The sequence below is a fragment of the Magallana gigas genome, chromosome 6, assembly GCF_963853765.1.
Source record: "Magallana gigas chromosome 6, xbMagGiga1.1, whole genome shotgun sequence".
Classification (NCBI taxonomy): Eukaryota; Metazoa; Mollusca; class Bivalvia; order Ostreida; family Ostreidae; genus Magallana; species Magallana gigas.
The window spans coordinates 43249980-43268675 of NC_088858.1; the positions used below are offsets into that span (position 1 = coordinate 43249980).

The following is an 18696-nucleotide window of genomic DNA, read 5'->3' on the forward strand; positions in this document are numbered from 1 at the left end:
CTAAAAATATAATTTTCCTTGAACATGGATCAAGTTTGCAGATTCACTATACTTTTTTAATTTTGTTTTAAAAATATTTCATAAGTACAAAAGATCGCTGATTACATGTACATGTACAGGTCATGGAAAATATTTATTTTCCTTGAACACCTATCCAGCTTGCACATTCAGTCATTTCTAGATTTGTTTGAAAATATTTCATAGTACAAATGATTGCCGATTTAAAATGTCTGTCTTTCCGGTATCTATCGGTGGAGGTTCCTTTTTTTTTCTTGCTGGATGTCAATTCTGGGTCCTGTTTTTTGGTTGCTTAACTATACAATCACTAAACACATTTCTAGGCAATTTTGTGTATTTTATTTTGTTTACTTTAAAATCGCCCTAGGATATGCTTCTAGATTTTTTAAAACCTTTTTTTTATAATTAGTTACCGTGTGTATTCAAACTTCAACTTTTCTAACGTACGTGCTAAAAAATCTTTAAAAAATTCTGAATGGCTAAATATTTTTGAATAAACAAAGAAAAAAAGAGCAGAAATTTAAATTCATTTTAATATATATTTTTATATTCTTCAAGTTTCTATATGTTTATTTTTTTTTAAGTGTCGTTGCGCCGCATTAAAAAACTGTGGTGCTTTCAAAGCAGTGCAACGGATAGAAAACCCGTGGGTTCCGACGATGATATATGTTATAAAAACCCAATCTGATACAGTATTTAATTAATATCGACACATAAATTCAATGCAAATAACTTAAACCCGTTGCGACACAAACTTCATCATTCTGTGAGTTCTATGAACTGAATAACGTCACTTGTCTATGCAATTTTGGGAAAACCCTCGTATATCGTATGTCGGTTTTTTCTCGATCCATTTGCATGCCATTGTATATCTATTTGTAATTTCATGAAAAAATGTTCATATACATGTATCTCATAAAATTAACAATATTGATGACTTACAATGACTAAAAACTAAATGATTTTTAATGAATTGGTGGATCAAAGTTTACAAATCATGCAGTCATTTTTTTTACCATGGAATTCATTGCTATTTTTTCATGAATTGTCGGGTTCAATAGAATGAACACTTAATTCGAAATGAAAAAAAATATTAGCCTTTCCATTTTTCTTATTCATGCTTTAAAGCGTATTAAAACGTAAAAAAAATATTTCGACACTGTCCCTACCAAAAAATAATCAGCTGTATATCACGTGATTCGGTAATGGAGAAAATGATTCGCTAAAGGAGAAAACATCGTTCATCAAAGTACAGCGATAATTTTTGTTTAATCATTGGTTGTTGAGAAAGAAATATATGATGTTATGAGTCAAGTATGGTACAATAAAACAATGTTGTATTATGACTTTAACTCGGGCTTGGTTACGTACTATCAACGCGAATTTACTTAGTGATTCGTTAATGGCGACCTCACTGTAGTATTCACTGTGCAGAAAAACTCGTAATAAACCAGTTTTCATGTGAGATCGCTGGAACATGCAACTGGACATAACCATCCAAGGAAAGGCGATCGTGGATGAAAATAGCTGATATGTCGACAGAGAATAGTATGTATAAGCGACTTTTGTAAACGTTGTGGTAAATAGATAGCCAGTGATGTACTTTAATGGTAGATCAGCCGCTTGGAATGCGCAGAAGGAGTTGATGCATCTCATAGCTTTTCTTTACGACGCTTATTCTGATGACCGATCATGTACGTGTGTAAATTTAAAAGTTATCGTTACCAAACTTGAACAGCAGTGTTACCGTGAAAGTTTATAGGCCTATATGTTCGTTATAATATTCATGGAAAAGGAACAGCCAGCCTCGCTGTAAATGTTGATTGATCTCAAGCAGACGAAATCGTGAGAAGACGCTTAATTTTCTATTTCGTGAATCAAATAATGTGTTTTGTTTATTTTTTAAAGTTAAACTTTCAATTTTTTATATTCACAAGGTTGCATTTTGTTTGCTGACAATAAAACAGACACAACTTTACATTTTCTTGACAGTGTTTATCTTGGAAATTCCCGTTCTATAAATAGTGTTAGATCAGAACAGTTGAGAAAAGTAGATCCGGCAAAAATTTTATTGATGCAGGTATCAAAGAAATTTTTCGACCAATCAGAAGCGCCGATATCTCATCAAACGAATAAATATTAAATGATAATAAGACCTTGGACTTTCAGTAGGGCGTAGCTATCTATTCCCTGCGTCAAAAAAGGTTAAAAATGACGCGGTTTCAAGCGAAATATGCACCGATGGCGTATACGTAGTCTTAGCTTAAAGAGTCTCGCTCCTTAGGTTTTAGCCATTTTGGGGTCACCTCTAATATGAAAATTCTGCATCACATATTAATTTTAGTAGTACATGTATATTTATATTTTACGATGCCAAATAATCTTTATGAATAAAATTGTTTAAATAAAATTACATTTTTACAGGGTTTAGTAAGGGAGTATGTTTTGTGACGGAAGGTTTTCAAGAAGAAAATGAACAATTTAACTCAATAGTTTTAGAGTACTGTTAGTTTAGCTTCATAGTTTTCAGCGCAGACCAAACTTCTAGATAGCTTGTGTATTACGATATATTTAAGCTGTTCTGAAAAACATATTTGAACAATATTTTGATATTTCTATCGATATATTTTGGCATATTTAGCTTTTATTTCATAGAAGTTAAGAAAAAATTAACTACAATTTTGGCCTAAAATTAGCTTATTTCATGCTATATCTCAAATTTTTGAGATGTGACCCCTACTTTTTTTTACTTTTACATGAGGCATTAAATGTATGTCTAGTTGTATGCAAAGGTTTGGAAAGATGACATTAATAATATTTTTGTATTTGCGTTATAATTTGATTACTCCAAAATTTTGTAATAATCTTAACACGTGTTGTTAAGGTTTTTTAAACTTTAAATTTGATATTACTTTTAAAGTCACTACATGTGTTAAACTTCATATTGTATCAAAATCATTATTAAATAATAGTTCAGACTATTAATATTTTCCATCCCAAATTTAAATAAATTAGCGTATTAATCCGCTTGACGTTAAATGTAAATTCTGTGCAATTTAATGTCATTTCTTTAAATAAAGGGCCATATTTTGTACTTTAAGTTGTAGAAAATTAAATTATAAGGAATACGCAGTTTATGAAGCGTAAACTGCCCCAAGTTATGTTATAATCGTATAACTTAGAACTTAAATTCATTCTTGAAGATAATAAGTTACAACATATTGGCCAGGAGTTTTGTCTATTTTTGACTGATAAAATACATCTGTACCATTCCTAGTCTCTCTCTCCCCTCTGTTTTCTCTCTCTATCAAAAAAAAAAAGAAAGGTAATATAAAACATGTCTTTTGACCTCTTGTTTTAAGTGATGTCAATTGAATATAGGCATCCAGCTTACTTTTCCCTACCCTGAGTGATTCAGGTGACCTTAAAATTATGACATCATATAATAGATAGGGCCTATAGCACCAAAACTACAATCTCAAAACATATTCAATACTAGATCTTGACCTTAAATCAATGTACCGGTTTAAACAATATGCATGTACCTAAATATACAGATACATGTATACACATTATCATTCATGTCTTTGTTTTCAATCAATAAAAACAAATTTGATGTGCATGTGTATAAAGAACTTTCAATTTATTAGCACTATTCAGAAACAAAAAATGTTTAAACACAATTTCAATGAAACATCTCTCAAATAGTTAAGAGTATTTGACAAAATGCAAATAAAGCTTATTTCAAACCATAATGGAATAAAATCTTGGATTTTCTCTTCTACTAGCATATATAATTCCAGATAGAGAAAAATCATACTGAATGGAATGTTTAAAGAAAACTCACACAATTTACGCAATTTTAATATACAAAGCATTCAAGGTTTTAAAAATAAAAAAAATAATATGTCAAACTGTGCAGTTATTTATATCTACAAGCTTAAAGCAACTAATTCTGATAAGCAGTAAGAAATTCAGATTGCGTGTACATGTACAAGCAAGTAAATGCATTAAAAAGATATAAATATTTCACGCTAAACACCTTTTTAAGAAAAAAATATGTTCTTTCACTCTTTCAGCGACTATGGTAAATATGAACAAAAATGAGTGACAACAGGCCCTTTTTTGCAGGATTTGTTAAATATCCGGTAAATGAGAATATGAATACATGAAAATCACAGTAAAAAAAATCACAGAATATTCCATCAATACATTGAGAAGTATATATTTACAAATACATAAAGTAATCTCTATAATGACTAAATACATGTACATGTATATTATTTAAACACGAAATTTGGTGCTCTTCAATGGTTTAAGTATCTTGACAATTTAAGTTCAAATGGACATCAATAATAATTTGAGCTCATCAAAACTGTCCAAGAAACTGAGAAAAGGAGAGTAAACACTTAAAAAAAAAAAAGAAATTAACAGTATGTGTGTATATATCAGAACTCCCCTTATTAAGTATACATGTATAAATGCGTCTTTCTTGTCAACAGACAGGTAAACTGTGTCCTCTTAGGTTCCATTCTCTCTCTAGAATTTACACAGGTTCATGTATAGAGTACTCCTGGGAACAATAGCCCGGTCCATTCACTGCCTCAGCAGGGAAACCCCTCCTGGAAACAAAAATCACATACACATGTACATGTAAGCCAAAATTGCCATAATCATTTGGGATGAAAGTAATAGATTCATAACCCCCATTAAGTGAGTCTGAATTCAAATACAGCATGCATGTACATGTACTTCTATATTTACTGGTATTTGTACTTTTATCATTTTGAGACACATGTACTTTGAATTGTACTTTAGAGTAATAATAATTTGTAATAATAATAATAATTTGAGGTGAGATAATTTTTGCAGATCACCCTCCTCTCCTATGAATTTATCATTAAAACAAAGTATATGTATGAAACATGTTATTCAATATGAGCACAACTTATTGAAATTTCACAAAAATTTGGTCCCCACAAAATAAAATGACTGCACAGTAGTGAGTACATCTGTGACTAGACAAGAGTGCCTCCTTACTTGATCATTCTACAGCGGTGTTCCTCCAGTCGCGGTGCTGCAGCATTGGCATCCTTTACATTCTGGGCACTCCACAAACGCTCAGCTACCACAGAGGCCCGTGGCCTAAAAATTACAACACAGAGACTTGTACATACACAGTATTGTCTACCCATTACACAGGGTGTTCATAATCTGACCACAGAGACATTTATCTATCTTTAACACTGCAATTATGATCATATGTCTTTAAACATTTACTAATTAACTCAAGTACAAAGATATCTTAAAGCAACAATCACTTTATTTAGATCCTATTTAGTATGAAGCACTACTCCTCTACATATCTGGAGGAAATGATAACAGACAAATCACTGGTGTTGTAAATAAAGAAATAATCTATTTTAGAATCCTAATTAATACAAATAAGAAGTAATTTATAAGTTTGAAAATGATATACACTAATTAAAGACAATCTTCTATCTAGGGTACATGTATATGATATGATCAAATTGTACAGTAATACAAAGTACATTTTACAGTTTCACTTTCTATATATTCATGTGATATTGCTGTGGAGCTATATATCTATGAGTATCAATAAATCTGACTCACCACGTCCTGGAGAGGACGTTAGTGTTGTCTACATACTCGCCCCACATACAGGTCTCTCCTCCAATCACAAGCTTCTTTTGCTCAGCAGTACCTAAAGGGTCAAGGTCAAAATAATGTAGCTCATACTATTGTCAGAAAAACAAACCAATTCAATAAAAAAATATCATTTGAAGAACATCTAATATATTTCTAAATTAATACTATACTTGTCTATTTGAATGTCAAAGATTTATGATATATTAATATAAATATGATAACAAAAAACTTTTAGCAATGAAAACTGTGTTAAAATACATAATGTTAATGAAAAGATTTCCAGATAGATTTAAAGGTATACATTGATGGCAGACAAATGATAAGCAACATATAATTCTAACAAAATAAAAAAAAATTTATAGACATGCTTTTTCAAGGACCTGAAAGTAATAACGGTACAAATTTAAATATTATCATTGGATGTAAATGAATAAAATTATTCAGCATTTATAAATTCATACCATCCATCTAGATATATCATACCATTGAAGTTATAGGGCTCACAATTGTAATATTTTGGCCAGTCTGATCCGTAGGAAATGTAGTTAAGATACCAACAGGAAGACAAGAGAGTTTTATAGCCAAGGGAAGTAATTTTGCTCATCTCGTTTTGATAGCCTCCCTTCCAAACCTCAACGACTGTGTCTGGCCTAACCTTTTAGAATTCATAAGAACATAAAAGAAAATGTATTTGAATGTACATGTAACTATGTTTGTAAAGAACTCAAGCTTGCTGGTATTTAGATGATAATGCTTAATTACCAATACCAAAAGTAGCATGTAATTACTGTACATAGAAGTACATATTTTCGTTGGGTCAAAATTTCATTGTTTTTAAACCAATAAACTTTCGTTACCTAATCTCTTTGTATTTATTAATACTTGGGTGAAAAATTCGTCATGGATTTAATTTTGTTGATATATACTGCCAACGAAAATTAAATCCTCAACGAATATTTCTGCCTCTAGAGTATATATACAATCCATAACAAGCATACTGGGGTAGATATTTTGTTTATAATTATGCTCTCCTGGTAAATGACTTCAATGGTAAGATATACATATCGTTACAATAACAGCCTTACATGTACACAATATGTTTTTATTTTTTTACTCATGGAACTATTCACCCTATTCATTTTCCACACACTAAAAACATGCAGGGTTAGAAGCAAGCACCACTGGACCAAGCTAATTAGCATCATGACTACAAATAGTCAACAAGAAATGTATTGGAAATTATCATATGTGTTCTCCATGTGACAATATTTAATAAGATCAGCTTTTTTTTCCCAAAGTACAAAGGAAACACAAATGGGTTCTCAGTGGACAATACCTTTGTTCGTCAGTGGTTTGACCTTGTGACTGCAAAATTAATCTTTTTAAGTCCAGTATAGTTTAACCATAAACTTTTGACCAAATGACCTTGAACCAAAGCCACATAATTATACTTTGTATGGATACCATTGAACCAAGTTTGGTGTCTGTCTAGCATAAGATTCCCAATATATAAAGTGGACTTTGTCTGTATGTCAATATCCCGAGTCATTTGACCTTTGACCTATGGTACTTATTGTTCAAGTGTGATGTCTATGTAGTAAAGAATTTCAGGTTATTCATCAGATAACACCTACAGTCTGCCGTTCAGCAGATGCAAAACAACATGCATAATAAAAACAGCCAGCCAACAACAAGAGCAAAAGTACATGTACTAAATAAGTACCAATAAAGTTGTGTGGATCACAATTATAATATTTAGGCCAGTCTATTCCATAGGAGATGTCACTAAGATACCAACACGAGGACAAGAGAGTTTTGTAGCCACGGAATGTACATGTAATTATGCTCAATTCTATGTGGAATCCACTCTTCCAAACTTCAACGATCGTATCTGGATTCACCTTTAGAAAGATATATCCATCAGTGTAATGCCAGTTGTATACCCCTGGTCTTTGATTATGATAAACAACATCTCTCAGAAAAATTGGATATTTGCATTAGGCCTGTTAACTGATATCCAACATGGAAACAATAGAACCAAAATACAGGATCTTACTGTGTTTAGAACAACCCAGTCTTACATAAACATGTACTCTTAGTGTGTTGAGGTCACATCATTGTCGCTTTGCCATTTTAAAATTTGAAGTTATTCAAAATCAAACTACAAAAGGATTACTTTTTCATATTTGATCCAATTTTTTTTTCAAATAAAAAACATGTAGGTATAGAAACTTCAATGGTATGATATACATTTATTGTCTGAATGTTGGCCACTGTAGTTTACATATATTAAACTACTAATGAGTAAAAATTACTGTAAAAATTTGGCTGAAATGAAAATGGAAGAGTGATACTGGTGACAGAAGACACAATGTGACAACTTTATGACACCATGTACACAATTCATGCAGTCTTCAACATGTCATTTTGTCAAGAGAATCAGTTCAATGTATAACAAAGGCAAGTTTCATCATTTAGTATCTGTTATGCAGTGGCATAGTCTATGAATTAATTTGCACTAGTAACCACTTTCCAACATATGAAAGATCAATATTCCCAATCCAGAGAAGCAATTAATCAGCCTTATTTATTAAGTCATGCTTTTTAAAGTTTATAAAGTGAAATAAAAATGTTGAATTTTTACCAAAAAAATCATGGGGATCACAGGAATAAAAAGCCGGCCACTGGACTCCATATTTGATTAAGTCTAAATACCAGCATGCTTGAAGTACTGTTCTGTATCCTTTCAGGGTTGTCAAGAATACATGATACATGTATGCCTCATTTTTGTAAATCTCTACAATCGTCTCCTTAGAAATCTGTTTACATATACATTTAAATAATTAGATGGATGCATAAACATATTGATAGTTCAGAAATTTGTTTTAATAACCCACTATAAACTGTATCCAGATGATTTTAAGTCTAGTCCTAGCTAGTAAGCTTTTTTGAGCAAGTACCATCCAAAGATAAAGCTTATGTACAATCTTAACAATCAATACTGTAGATTCCTTATTTTACCCGAGTACTAAGCCCGTGATACTGCAGTTTTGAATCAAATCGCATATTTTAAAATTGTGAGCCCCAAACTTTTGTTGTGATTTCACAAAGTCAGCAACTGTCAGAAAAAAGGTAAGATTTAAAATTTGCAAGAGACACTTAATAGCAATTTTACGCATATTAGTTCCCCGTGTGTATATAATTAGGAATTTACAGTACATATTAGGTTCGTATCTCAACCATGTTGGTATTTAGAGTCAAAGTGTCTTCAAAATTTTTCCAACTGAACAATACAAGGCTTTATGCATGTAAATGAGCAAAATCTCTACAACTCTGCGGTGTCAAAAAATTGTCAAGGTCAATTCATTATCCAGTGAGACCAAAACTGAGGACAACAGTGCCAGTGCACACAGAGTGAGTTTGTCTGGTGCAGATTGTGATGGGAGCGATGGAGATAAATTGGGAGGACTACTTGTGAACAAAGTACATGTAATGCATACCTAAATGAGATGAAATTGTTACCGGTATTTTAGCTTTGAAAATTTAGGGTAAATGAACTTCCAAAAATTTTGTTGTTGATGTTCTGTCAGTGACTTTTATGGAGAAAGATAAATTTAAATTATTTATTGATTATATACTGCACTAAATGAATGAAATTTTTTTTTAATTTTTAAGGAAAAATTCTTATAATAATCAATGTGTTAAAAATGATTAAGTTACTTAATGCTATAATAAAACAGTTTAGATATATAAATTATGAGCAACTAGTGTTAGATACAATAGAAAGGAAGGAGAAATATTTAAGACAAATACACCCAGTGAATTCCAATCCACTAAATCCATACCATTGAAGTTTCCCGGGTCACAAGCATAAAAAGCCTGCCATTGTACTCCATATTTGATTAGGTCTAAATACCAGCATGCTTGAAGTACTGTCCTGTACCCTTTCTGAGTAGTCAGGTAAACATCAAACATGTAACCCTGATTTCTATATATCTCTACAATGGCTTCCTTCGATATCTGTTATATTATGCAATGTATTAAATCAATAAATACACAATGAAATATAGTGAAAATACATAAACATTCAGATTTGTCATACAATTTAAAAAATTTGGGTTTTTTTTGTTAAGGCATCTTAATTGATCGAAGAGTTTAAAATCTTTGAATACTAGTAAAATCAAAAATTTTAAGTACACTGTTTTGGAAAAGTTTTCCTGTAATTTAGGTCAAATACTTGATTTCAAACTCACCTTGGCTCCATTGTCCACTACCTCCTGCCAGATCATGTAACCTTTTTTGACCCCACTCACAATATCTAACAGTCTGCAAAACAGATTCAAAAGTATATAAATTTAATTTGTGATTGAGAACATGTACTGTTTACGGTTTTTTTTTTGCCCGATGAAAGGACTATGTGTGGTTTTATGCATTTTTTGCCCCCAAAATTAAAGTTTTATAAAGTGCTTTAAAAATAAGGGTATAGATAGTTAGAATCATATTAAAAATAGGGGTGCAAAAGGTTATCACCACAGTGACGTCATAATGTAGAAATGACGTCATGAAGATTGCCTAATTTTGATAAATTGATGTTTTGAAGTGAAATATGGGTGTTTTCCGATGGTTTTCGACTGGGAAACATTGAGCGCAGGCTAGCTCAAGTACCATTTTTTAGTATAATGTGTATAATTATCTGAATAAAAACATATGTTAAAATCTTACTTGAGCAGACCTGCGCTCTATACTTCCGTATGCAAAATATAAAGCAAAAATGAAAATATTGTAACGGGAAAAGGGGGGTTGAAATACAAATGCAATAAATGATTATTTTCCCTTTTGTTACTAAATTACGTGGGCTCTGTACCTTTAATCAGTTGACAAAACAATGCAATGTAAAAGTTAAACAAATATTTATTATACTGATAATACAATGATAAACAACGCAAGTACACGAATGGCACCTTCTGGAATGCGGAAGGTGTAACTTTTGTCAGGTTGGAGCTTGGCACTGGTATTATCCTACGTGAATAACAATTCAACTATAATTGTAAGGACAAAATAGATATAAGGACTATAATATGCATATTTCGGGTGTAACAGGCATACGCCTTAGATATGGGAAGGTCCACGACGGGTAGGTGCTTCCTAAACTAAGATAAACAATGACAAGGAAGTGAAGGGGCACTACGGTAAATATGGGTATAATATCCTCTGGAAATAATTGGAGAAGGTGCAGTAATCTTCTGCACCTTTGAAGGGTAAGGTTCAGGTGCTGCTGGGCCATATTTGGGAGAAAAGTAGAGTGGTAACGGGAGCAGAAGACAGAAGGAAGACCCGATTTCTATCAGTACCTCATTTATATAGTCTATATTTGCCAGCCAACCAGCGCGCGGCTTGCACTATGCGTCAGAATATGCTGACGAAAAATGGAGGGAATACAGAGTACACTGGTTTGCGTTTGCGTAAAGTATGGACGAAATGACAACAATAATGATTGAATAAAGTAAAGAAAACGGTACGGTAAGCATAAATATGCAATGTTCTTCTTTTGTATCAATGCTATTGCATCACTCATGGTGTATTAGACTATAATGTAAAATGTAATCAAGAGACAAATGGTTTTTGTGTCAAAACATGGCGTACACTCGTAAATACGGAATACACATTATTCCATAAATTAATCATATCATACTATCCGTAGCATCGGAAATAATGGCATATAAATAGATAAATATATTTTATGTACACCGTATAAATACAGGAACTGGTTATTGGTACAGGGCTATACCAATTTCATAACATCATTTTCAATTGTTTACAAATTTGCGGGAATAAGGTCATTTAGTTGACGTCATAGATAAATAGCGAATGAGCAATGGTGGTTAAAATCAAGATTAAAGTGATAGGCGTCCACTGTACAATGATTTATGAAGATTTGATTTTTATACGACACTATTTAAAAATTGATTAAAATTGGGGGCAGATAATTGACCATACCGCACATAGTCCTTTTCACTCTTCTTCACTTGCAAATCGTTTCACCCCATCAAGAATTTGCTCAAACGCTGTTGTGTTTTTAAAGAGAGATAGAATCATTTTAACAAGACCTTGGACTTTCAGTAGGATGTAACTCTATTTCTTGTGTCAAAACAAGTTCAAAATGAAGCTGGTTTTATTTGAAATATACACTGATTGCATAGTCTTAACTCCAAAGCCAGACAAATTTTGCTGATTTCAAAGAGCCATAGCTGAATGGCCAGCAATGAAATAGAAAGGCTTACGTCACAATGCTGTTTGACACAACTACCCAAAATTCCAAGCTCCTGTTAAAATGGTTCTAATATGAGACATTGGAAATCCCCCAGTCTTAAATTCACCCAAGGGTGAAAGGGAGCAAATAAAACGAGGACAAATATTTCCCTGTATACAATACATAATGCATGCATTCAATACAAGCAGCACAAATAAAGTATTTTTTGTAATTTTACCTTTGCATGTAATATTCCTCCAATTTTGCATAATCCGTTCCAAAGTCCTTTTGTTTCATAAAAGCAGTAATGTTTGGATTACTTTTCCTTTTAAAATAGTATTCAATAGTTTATTTCATTATGTGATCAACCTTTAGTGCACACAAGACAGCAATTAGGAAGAATTCATAATTTCTTAAATGACTGGCAACAGTTACACATTAATGTAAATATAATTAATTACTTTTTTGCATAATATTTACAAATAAAAAAATATCATACACATTTATGCAAATTTTCTGGGAAATTTTAGTTTATACATGTAAAAAATGTAGCAGAGGTAAATATCTGCTGAGTACTCACCAACAGTCAAAGTTGACTTCGTCACCTCCTAGGTGAACATAGTGATCGGGAAACACTTTGGCGATCTCAGCGAAGAATTTGGAGAGAAATCCATAGGAGGTCTCCAGGGACGGGTCTATGGGTCCGTATTGACCATTAAGCTTACCACTGGAGTAACACTTTGTTAGGAGGTCTTTAATGGACTTACCCCAAGACTGAGAGTGGCCTATATATATCAATACAGAGAAATAAACAACTGTGAATTCATTTATGTACATGTATGCATTACATAAAATATGTCTGTAGTTGTGCATGGGTTTAAAGCATTTAGAATATTTCCACTTCAATGGTTTTACATATAATTAACAAGAGATGTTTGTAAAACACTTATGCCCCCCTCACTTGGAAACATCTGCGGAGAAAATGAACAGAAACTATAGATAATTGAAATTTTTCTACGTCCAAGGGGCTTAACTCTGTCGAAAATTGATTGATCGTAACCAAAATTGAACTTGACCTAGATATTAGTATGAAAAACCTGTTTACTAAATTTCATTTCAATACGTGCATCCTCTATGAAGAAAATGAACGGAAACTGCAAATAATTGGAATTTTTCTATGTCCAAGGGGCATAACTCTGTCGAAAATTGCTCGATAGAACCCAAAATCGAACTTGACCTAGATATTATTATGATAAACCTATATACCAAATTTCATTTCAGTACGTACATTTTCTGCAAAGAAAATGAATGTAAACTGTAAATAATTGGAACTTTTCTATGTCCAAGGGGCATAACTCTGTTGAAAATTGCCAAAATCAAACTTGACCAAGATAATATTATGATAAACCTGTATACCAAATTTCATTTCAATATGTGTATCCTCTGCGAAGAAAATGAACGGACACTGTTGGTGGACTGACCGACAGACCAACCAACCGACAGACAGACAGCAGCAAAGCAATATGCCCTCCCTTCTTCGAAGGGGGGCATAAATATGTAAGATTTTAGATTCATCATTCAGTATTCTATATGAATTAAATGAGGATGTCAGTCTGTCATAATTAAGATTAAATTTTTTGAATCCGCTTGAAAGAACATCCAATATATAATCACATAAGAGTGACCTTTTAAATGTTAAAATTTTTTATGAATAGTACAGCAGCAAAACTACATCAGCTATAATTTTATCATCGCCATGAAAAATGTGTAAATTATACCTGGTGAGTCAAATTCTGGAATAACTCTTATTCCAAGAATTCTTGCAAATTCTATGATTTCTGCTATTTGGTCCTGAGTGTATATATGTTTAGAATCATATGCTCCCTGAAAATATTAAAAGATAGTTCATATATGTTACATGTAAATAGAACTTCACAAACACAATTAGTACTGGTATTTTAGAAAATATAGTTTTGAAATCTTAAGCAATATAACAGAAAGAAATTCTAGAAAATTCATTAATTTGCAAGAAAAGGCATACCAGTAATTTTAAAATCACTGATTTCGTTTGGCAATAAAATGATGCTTATGATAACATTACAGATGAATTCATGCTCTGTAAATATAGGTACAATTTTTTACGTTTTTAATTACATCTTTGAAGTAAAAAAACAAATTTGGTAAACAAGTATACCTGGTATGTAAATTCCCCTTGTGACTTCTAAATACAGTTCAAACCAAAGACTCACAATCTGTTCTCACAGGTCGTTTTTTTATATTACATCACTGATACAAAACTTCACATTATTAAATATTTACCATAGTTGCCATATCAGGGAAGTTGTTACTAGTGTAGGGGAAGGACTGATCGTCAACAATGTGCCAGTGAAAGACATTAAATTTACTCTGAGACATGGCAAGCTGAAAAAATCAGGATTATCTATACATGTACATGTAGTTTTAAGATATTAAGATACAAATTAAGATTCACTAAATATCTACAACTAAATATATACTTTTCAATAGTCACAAAGCAAATGAAAATTGTTTAACTGTTAATGCCTATTAAATTATTGTATTATATTTTATTGTTTGCCATTTTTATAAAAAATTGAAACAATACATGACTGCAATTATGTTCTTCTAACATTTTTTCAATTTTGTAATTCTGTATAATTTTTCTTGATCTCCTTTGTTTTACTTCCCCTACTTCTATAATAGTTTACCAGATTTTGTTTGATGATGGAAACATCCAGGAAATGTCTGGATGTGTCCAATAGAAGTCCTCTGTGCTGGAAACGAGGGTAGTCAACTATTGTTGTACCATTCACTGTGAACTACAAAATAAAGTAAAGCAACAGAGTAGTATACAATTTATATCATTGTACAATGTATATTATCCCTTCATTTGATACATGTGCACATTCCTCTGCTTAAAAGTTTATAATCTAAGTACTGGAGAATTTATTGATATGAAATTGATATGAAATCATCGGCATGCTATCTTATCTGCACACATCTATATTTTGACAACCATACTTGACATAAATATAATTCATACAGTTTCCATTATTTGATTTTAAAATAATCAAAGTTACACTTTGTAGCTAGAACAGGAAAAAACTGACAGGAAAAGAAATTAAGCTGAATAGTCGAGAAAAAAAGAAAATATGTGTTGTTAAAGAATTAAATTAAAAGTTAAATATCTTAAGTTCATACCATATCTTTACTTTGTTGCAGAACAAGCTGACTGAATGTTTCTATGCCCCGCAAGGCACCCCAGACACTGTTAGAGTTGAGAGTGGCTCCAGATGAACTAATGGTCAGGTTATCTGTTAAAATCCATTAAATCAGTTGCTATGTTACAGTTCAATAAAATTTTGAAAATATCAATATTTACAAGTGATATCTTTGCAATGCTTTATTGCATCCAAACTAAAAAGTAAATAAAATGTAATATATTTGCAAATATGACATTTACAAAATAAATATGCTTTTTCCAGAACCCAGTTATAGGTATAGTAAGTCTGTCCCAAGTTATTGCTTCTGTCACTTAATGACGATTTTTAATAAAAATAAACATAATTATCAATGAAGCACAATTCAAATCGATAAAAGGGAAAAAACTCCAAATTTTCTTCATTAATACATTGTCTGTTCATCCCTAGAAAATTTCAAATGAACAAAAACAAATGTCCTACAGAGATTCAAAGTGGGAAATATTTACATCTTATCTCCATTTGGAAGTACTCAGGAATCCTTGCACCATTTTTTTTAAAATGTTATCACCTGGGGTAATTAATGTTGTTTGCATTGCAAATTCACTGTTGATTTTCTATTTTGGGTTGTGTATTGAAACCTTAAGCGGTAGAAAGGGCGTTTCATGATCCAGATTATTTGCATTCTAGTGACTGCATGTAATTTGGGCCCAAATATATTTATGATTATAAGATATTACGCAAAAAGATGTGAAAGCAATACTTGGGACAGAGTATAGTAAATGTATTGTCAGTTCATAAACTTACATGACTCATCCATTCCAAGGTAAGGGTACTGATCACACTTGTTTTTGACGTTGACATCCAACTCTGTTAGTGAGCCCGCTTTAAACTTGGAATGAAACTTGAGAACCTCCTCTCTGAATCCAAAAATTATTGTCTGATAGCGGAAGAAAGCGGATGACAAAATATCGCAGCTCTGTCCCGTGGCTCTGAATTTAAATGCATTCCGATTGATCGTAAACGTGTCGCTTGTAGAAGAATACTGCTGAGGCATGGGCCATGGCATGCCATTAGATGCTGTGACCGACACAGTTTCCCTCTCTCGGTACTCCCCATTGCTGAAAACCAATCCAACAATGCAAGCAAAATGAAAGAGGGCGAATGTCCGCGCCATGTTGAGATTGGTCACATGGAGGTATAGAATAGGCTACTTTTTATATACCATAACCAGGCACTATAACCAGGATGTGCGCATGCGTGAACCAACTTTCCATCGGGATCGGTAAACGATTTGGAGGAAATTCGAAAGCTATTTGGAGGAACTTCGAACTGATATATGTGCAATATTTAAAAATGCGATTTTTATATGAAAACTTCACCAGAAGGGATAAAAATGTTATGTACAATAGATTTTAAACTTAAATAAATAATTGAGAGAACAATTGAGAGAACAATAAAAAGCAGTGTTACAGGAAAACAACAGGCACTTAGCATCTTGAATTTACTTATAAAAAAGTAAATTAACATACAGTTGCACCCCCCCCCCCCCAATGTTTTTGGGACCATGTAAAAACTTAAATGAAAGGGATGAAATAAACTGTGAAATTGATGTTAAAGGTACACTTAGCACCCTACCCCCACGGATTAGGATTTTCAATTTTATTAAATTATTTTTGGGTTGTTTTTTTTTTGCAAGTCAAGATTGGATAAGTCTGTCCCCACCCCACTTTGCTACGATGCTACGTGCCTGAACAAAATATCATGGTTTCATTACATACATGTATGCTAAAATAAAGACTTTATGTAAACGAATATTATCTCGTGCATTGTGTCTTTCACAAGGTTCTACAAACACTTTAGTCCAAAATAAATAAAAATCCAAGGCTAGAAGTAGGAGAGAGGAAAATATCTATTTTGCTTTTCTTTTTCTCAGGCCTGAGCTATTTGGGGGGGGGGGGGGTATTAGGGGTAAACAGGTCACTGACCCCTTGTTCATGACCTATCACCAGGGTCTGTATACACATCACCAGGGTCAGTATACCCATCACCATGGTCTCCAGGGTCAGAGTACGTATCACCAGAGTCTGTACACCCATCACCAGAGTCTGTACACCCATCACCAGGGTCTGTATACCCATCACCAGGGTCAGTATACTTATCACCAGGGTCAGAGTACCTATCACCAGGGTCTGTATACCTATCACCAGGGTCAGAGTACGTATCACCAGAGTCAGTATACCCATCACCAGAGTATGTACACCCATCACCAGAGTCTGTACACCCATCACAAGGGTCTGTATACCCATCACAAGGGTCAGTATACCTATCACCAGGGTCAGAGTACCTATCACCAGGGTCTCCATATCTATCACCAGGGAAAGAGTACGTATCACCAGAGTCTGTACACCCATCACCAGAGTCTGTACACCCATCACCAGGGTCTGTATACCCATCACCAGGGTCAGTATACCTATCACCAGGATCAGAGTACGTATCACCAGAGTCTGTACACCCATCACCAGAGTCTGTACACCCATCACCAGGGTCTGTATACCCATCACCAGGGTCAGTTTACCTATCACCAGGGTCAGAGTACCTATCACCAGGATCTCCATACCAATCACCAGGGAAAGAGTACGTATCACCAGAGTCTGTACACCCATCACCAGAGTCTGTACACCCATCACCAGAATCTGTACACCCATCACCAGGGTCTGTATACCCATCATGAGGGTCAGTATACCTATCACCAGGGTCAGAGTACCTATCACCAGGGTCTGTATACTTATCACCAGGGTCAGAGTACGTATCACCAGAGTCAGTATACCCATCACCAGAGTCTGTACACCCATCACCAGAGTCTGTACACCCATCACCAGGGTCAGTATACCCATCACCAGGGTCAGAGTACCCATCACCAGGGTCTCCATACCTATCACCAGGGTCTGTATACATATCACCAGGGTCAGAGTACATATCACCAGAGTCTGTACACCCATAACAAGGGTCTGTACACCCATCACCAGAGTCTGTACACCCATCACCAGGGTCTGTTTACCCATCACCAGGGTCAGAGTACCCATCACAAGGGTCTAAATACCTATCCCCAGGGTCATTATACCCATCACTAGAGTTTGTGTGCCCAACACCGGGGTCTGTACAACCATAACCAGGGTCAGAATACCCATCACCAGGGTCTCCATACCTATCACCAGAATCAGAGTACGTATTACTAGAGTATGTGTGCATATCACCAGGATCAGAATACACATAATTAGGGTCAGTATACCCATCACCAGGGTCTCCATACCAATCATCAGTGTCTCCATACCAATCACCAGGGTCAATATACCCATCACCAGGGTCAGAGTACCTATCAGCAGGGTCTGTATACCTATCACCAGGGTCAGAGTACGTATCACCAGAGTCAGTATACCCATCACCAGAGTCTGTACACCCATCACCAGAGTCTGTACACCTATCACCAGGGTCTGTATACCCATCACCAGGGTCAGTATACCTATCACCGTGGTCAGG

The 18696-nt window shown here is 33.7% G+C and overlaps 1 protein-coding gene across 4 annotated transcripts; it reads right to left on the bottom strand.

Moving 5' to 3' along the window:
- Window positions 1-4459: 4459 nt before the first annotated feature.
- Window positions 4460-16348, bottom strand: LOC136276629 (beta-hexosaminidase subunit beta-like). Of its 4 annotated transcripts, none has more exons than XM_066089143.1 (12): window positions 15964-16348; window positions 15158-15270; window positions 14665-14775; window positions 14258-14359; window positions 13717-13822; window positions 12519-12723; window positions 12177-12263; window positions 9942-10014; window positions 7412-7589; window positions 5653-5743; window positions 5059-5163; window positions 4460-4640 (listed from the first exon to the last, which is right to left on the bottom strand). In XM_066089143.1, exons 1-12 carry the CDS (start codon window positions 16331-16333, stop codon window positions 4565-4567), a joined length of 1617 nt encoding a protein of 538 aa, XP_065945215.1. In that variant the 5' UTR covers window positions 16334-16348; the 3' UTR covers window positions 4460-4564. The 4 variants fall into 4 exon arrangements, with proteins under 4 accessions (XP_065945215.1, XP_065945217.1, XP_065945216.1 ...); XM_066089145.1 differs by lacking the exon at window positions 7412-7589 and adding an exon at window positions 8333-8507; XM_066089144.1 differs by lacking the exon at window positions 7412-7589 and adding an exon at window positions 9534-9708.
- Window positions 16349-18696: the final 2348 nt, after the last annotated feature.

What these genes read in the sequence shown, in the direction of transcription:
- LOC136276629 (XM_066089143.1), bottom strand. Translation starts at nt 16,333, where the DNA reads ATGGCGCGGACATTCGCCCTCTTTCATTTTGCTTGCATTGTTGGATTG. An exon ending in TGCAACAAAGTAAAGATATG is followed by an intron (nt 14,776 to 15,157) that starts GTATGAACTTAA and finishes TTTATTTTGTAG; the next exon opens with TTCACAGTGAATGGTACAAC. An exon ending in AACGTCCTCTCCAGGACGTG is followed by an intron (nt 5,164 to 5,652) that starts GTGAGTCAGATT and finishes TGTAATTTTTAG; the next exon opens with GCCACGGGCCTCTGTGGTAG.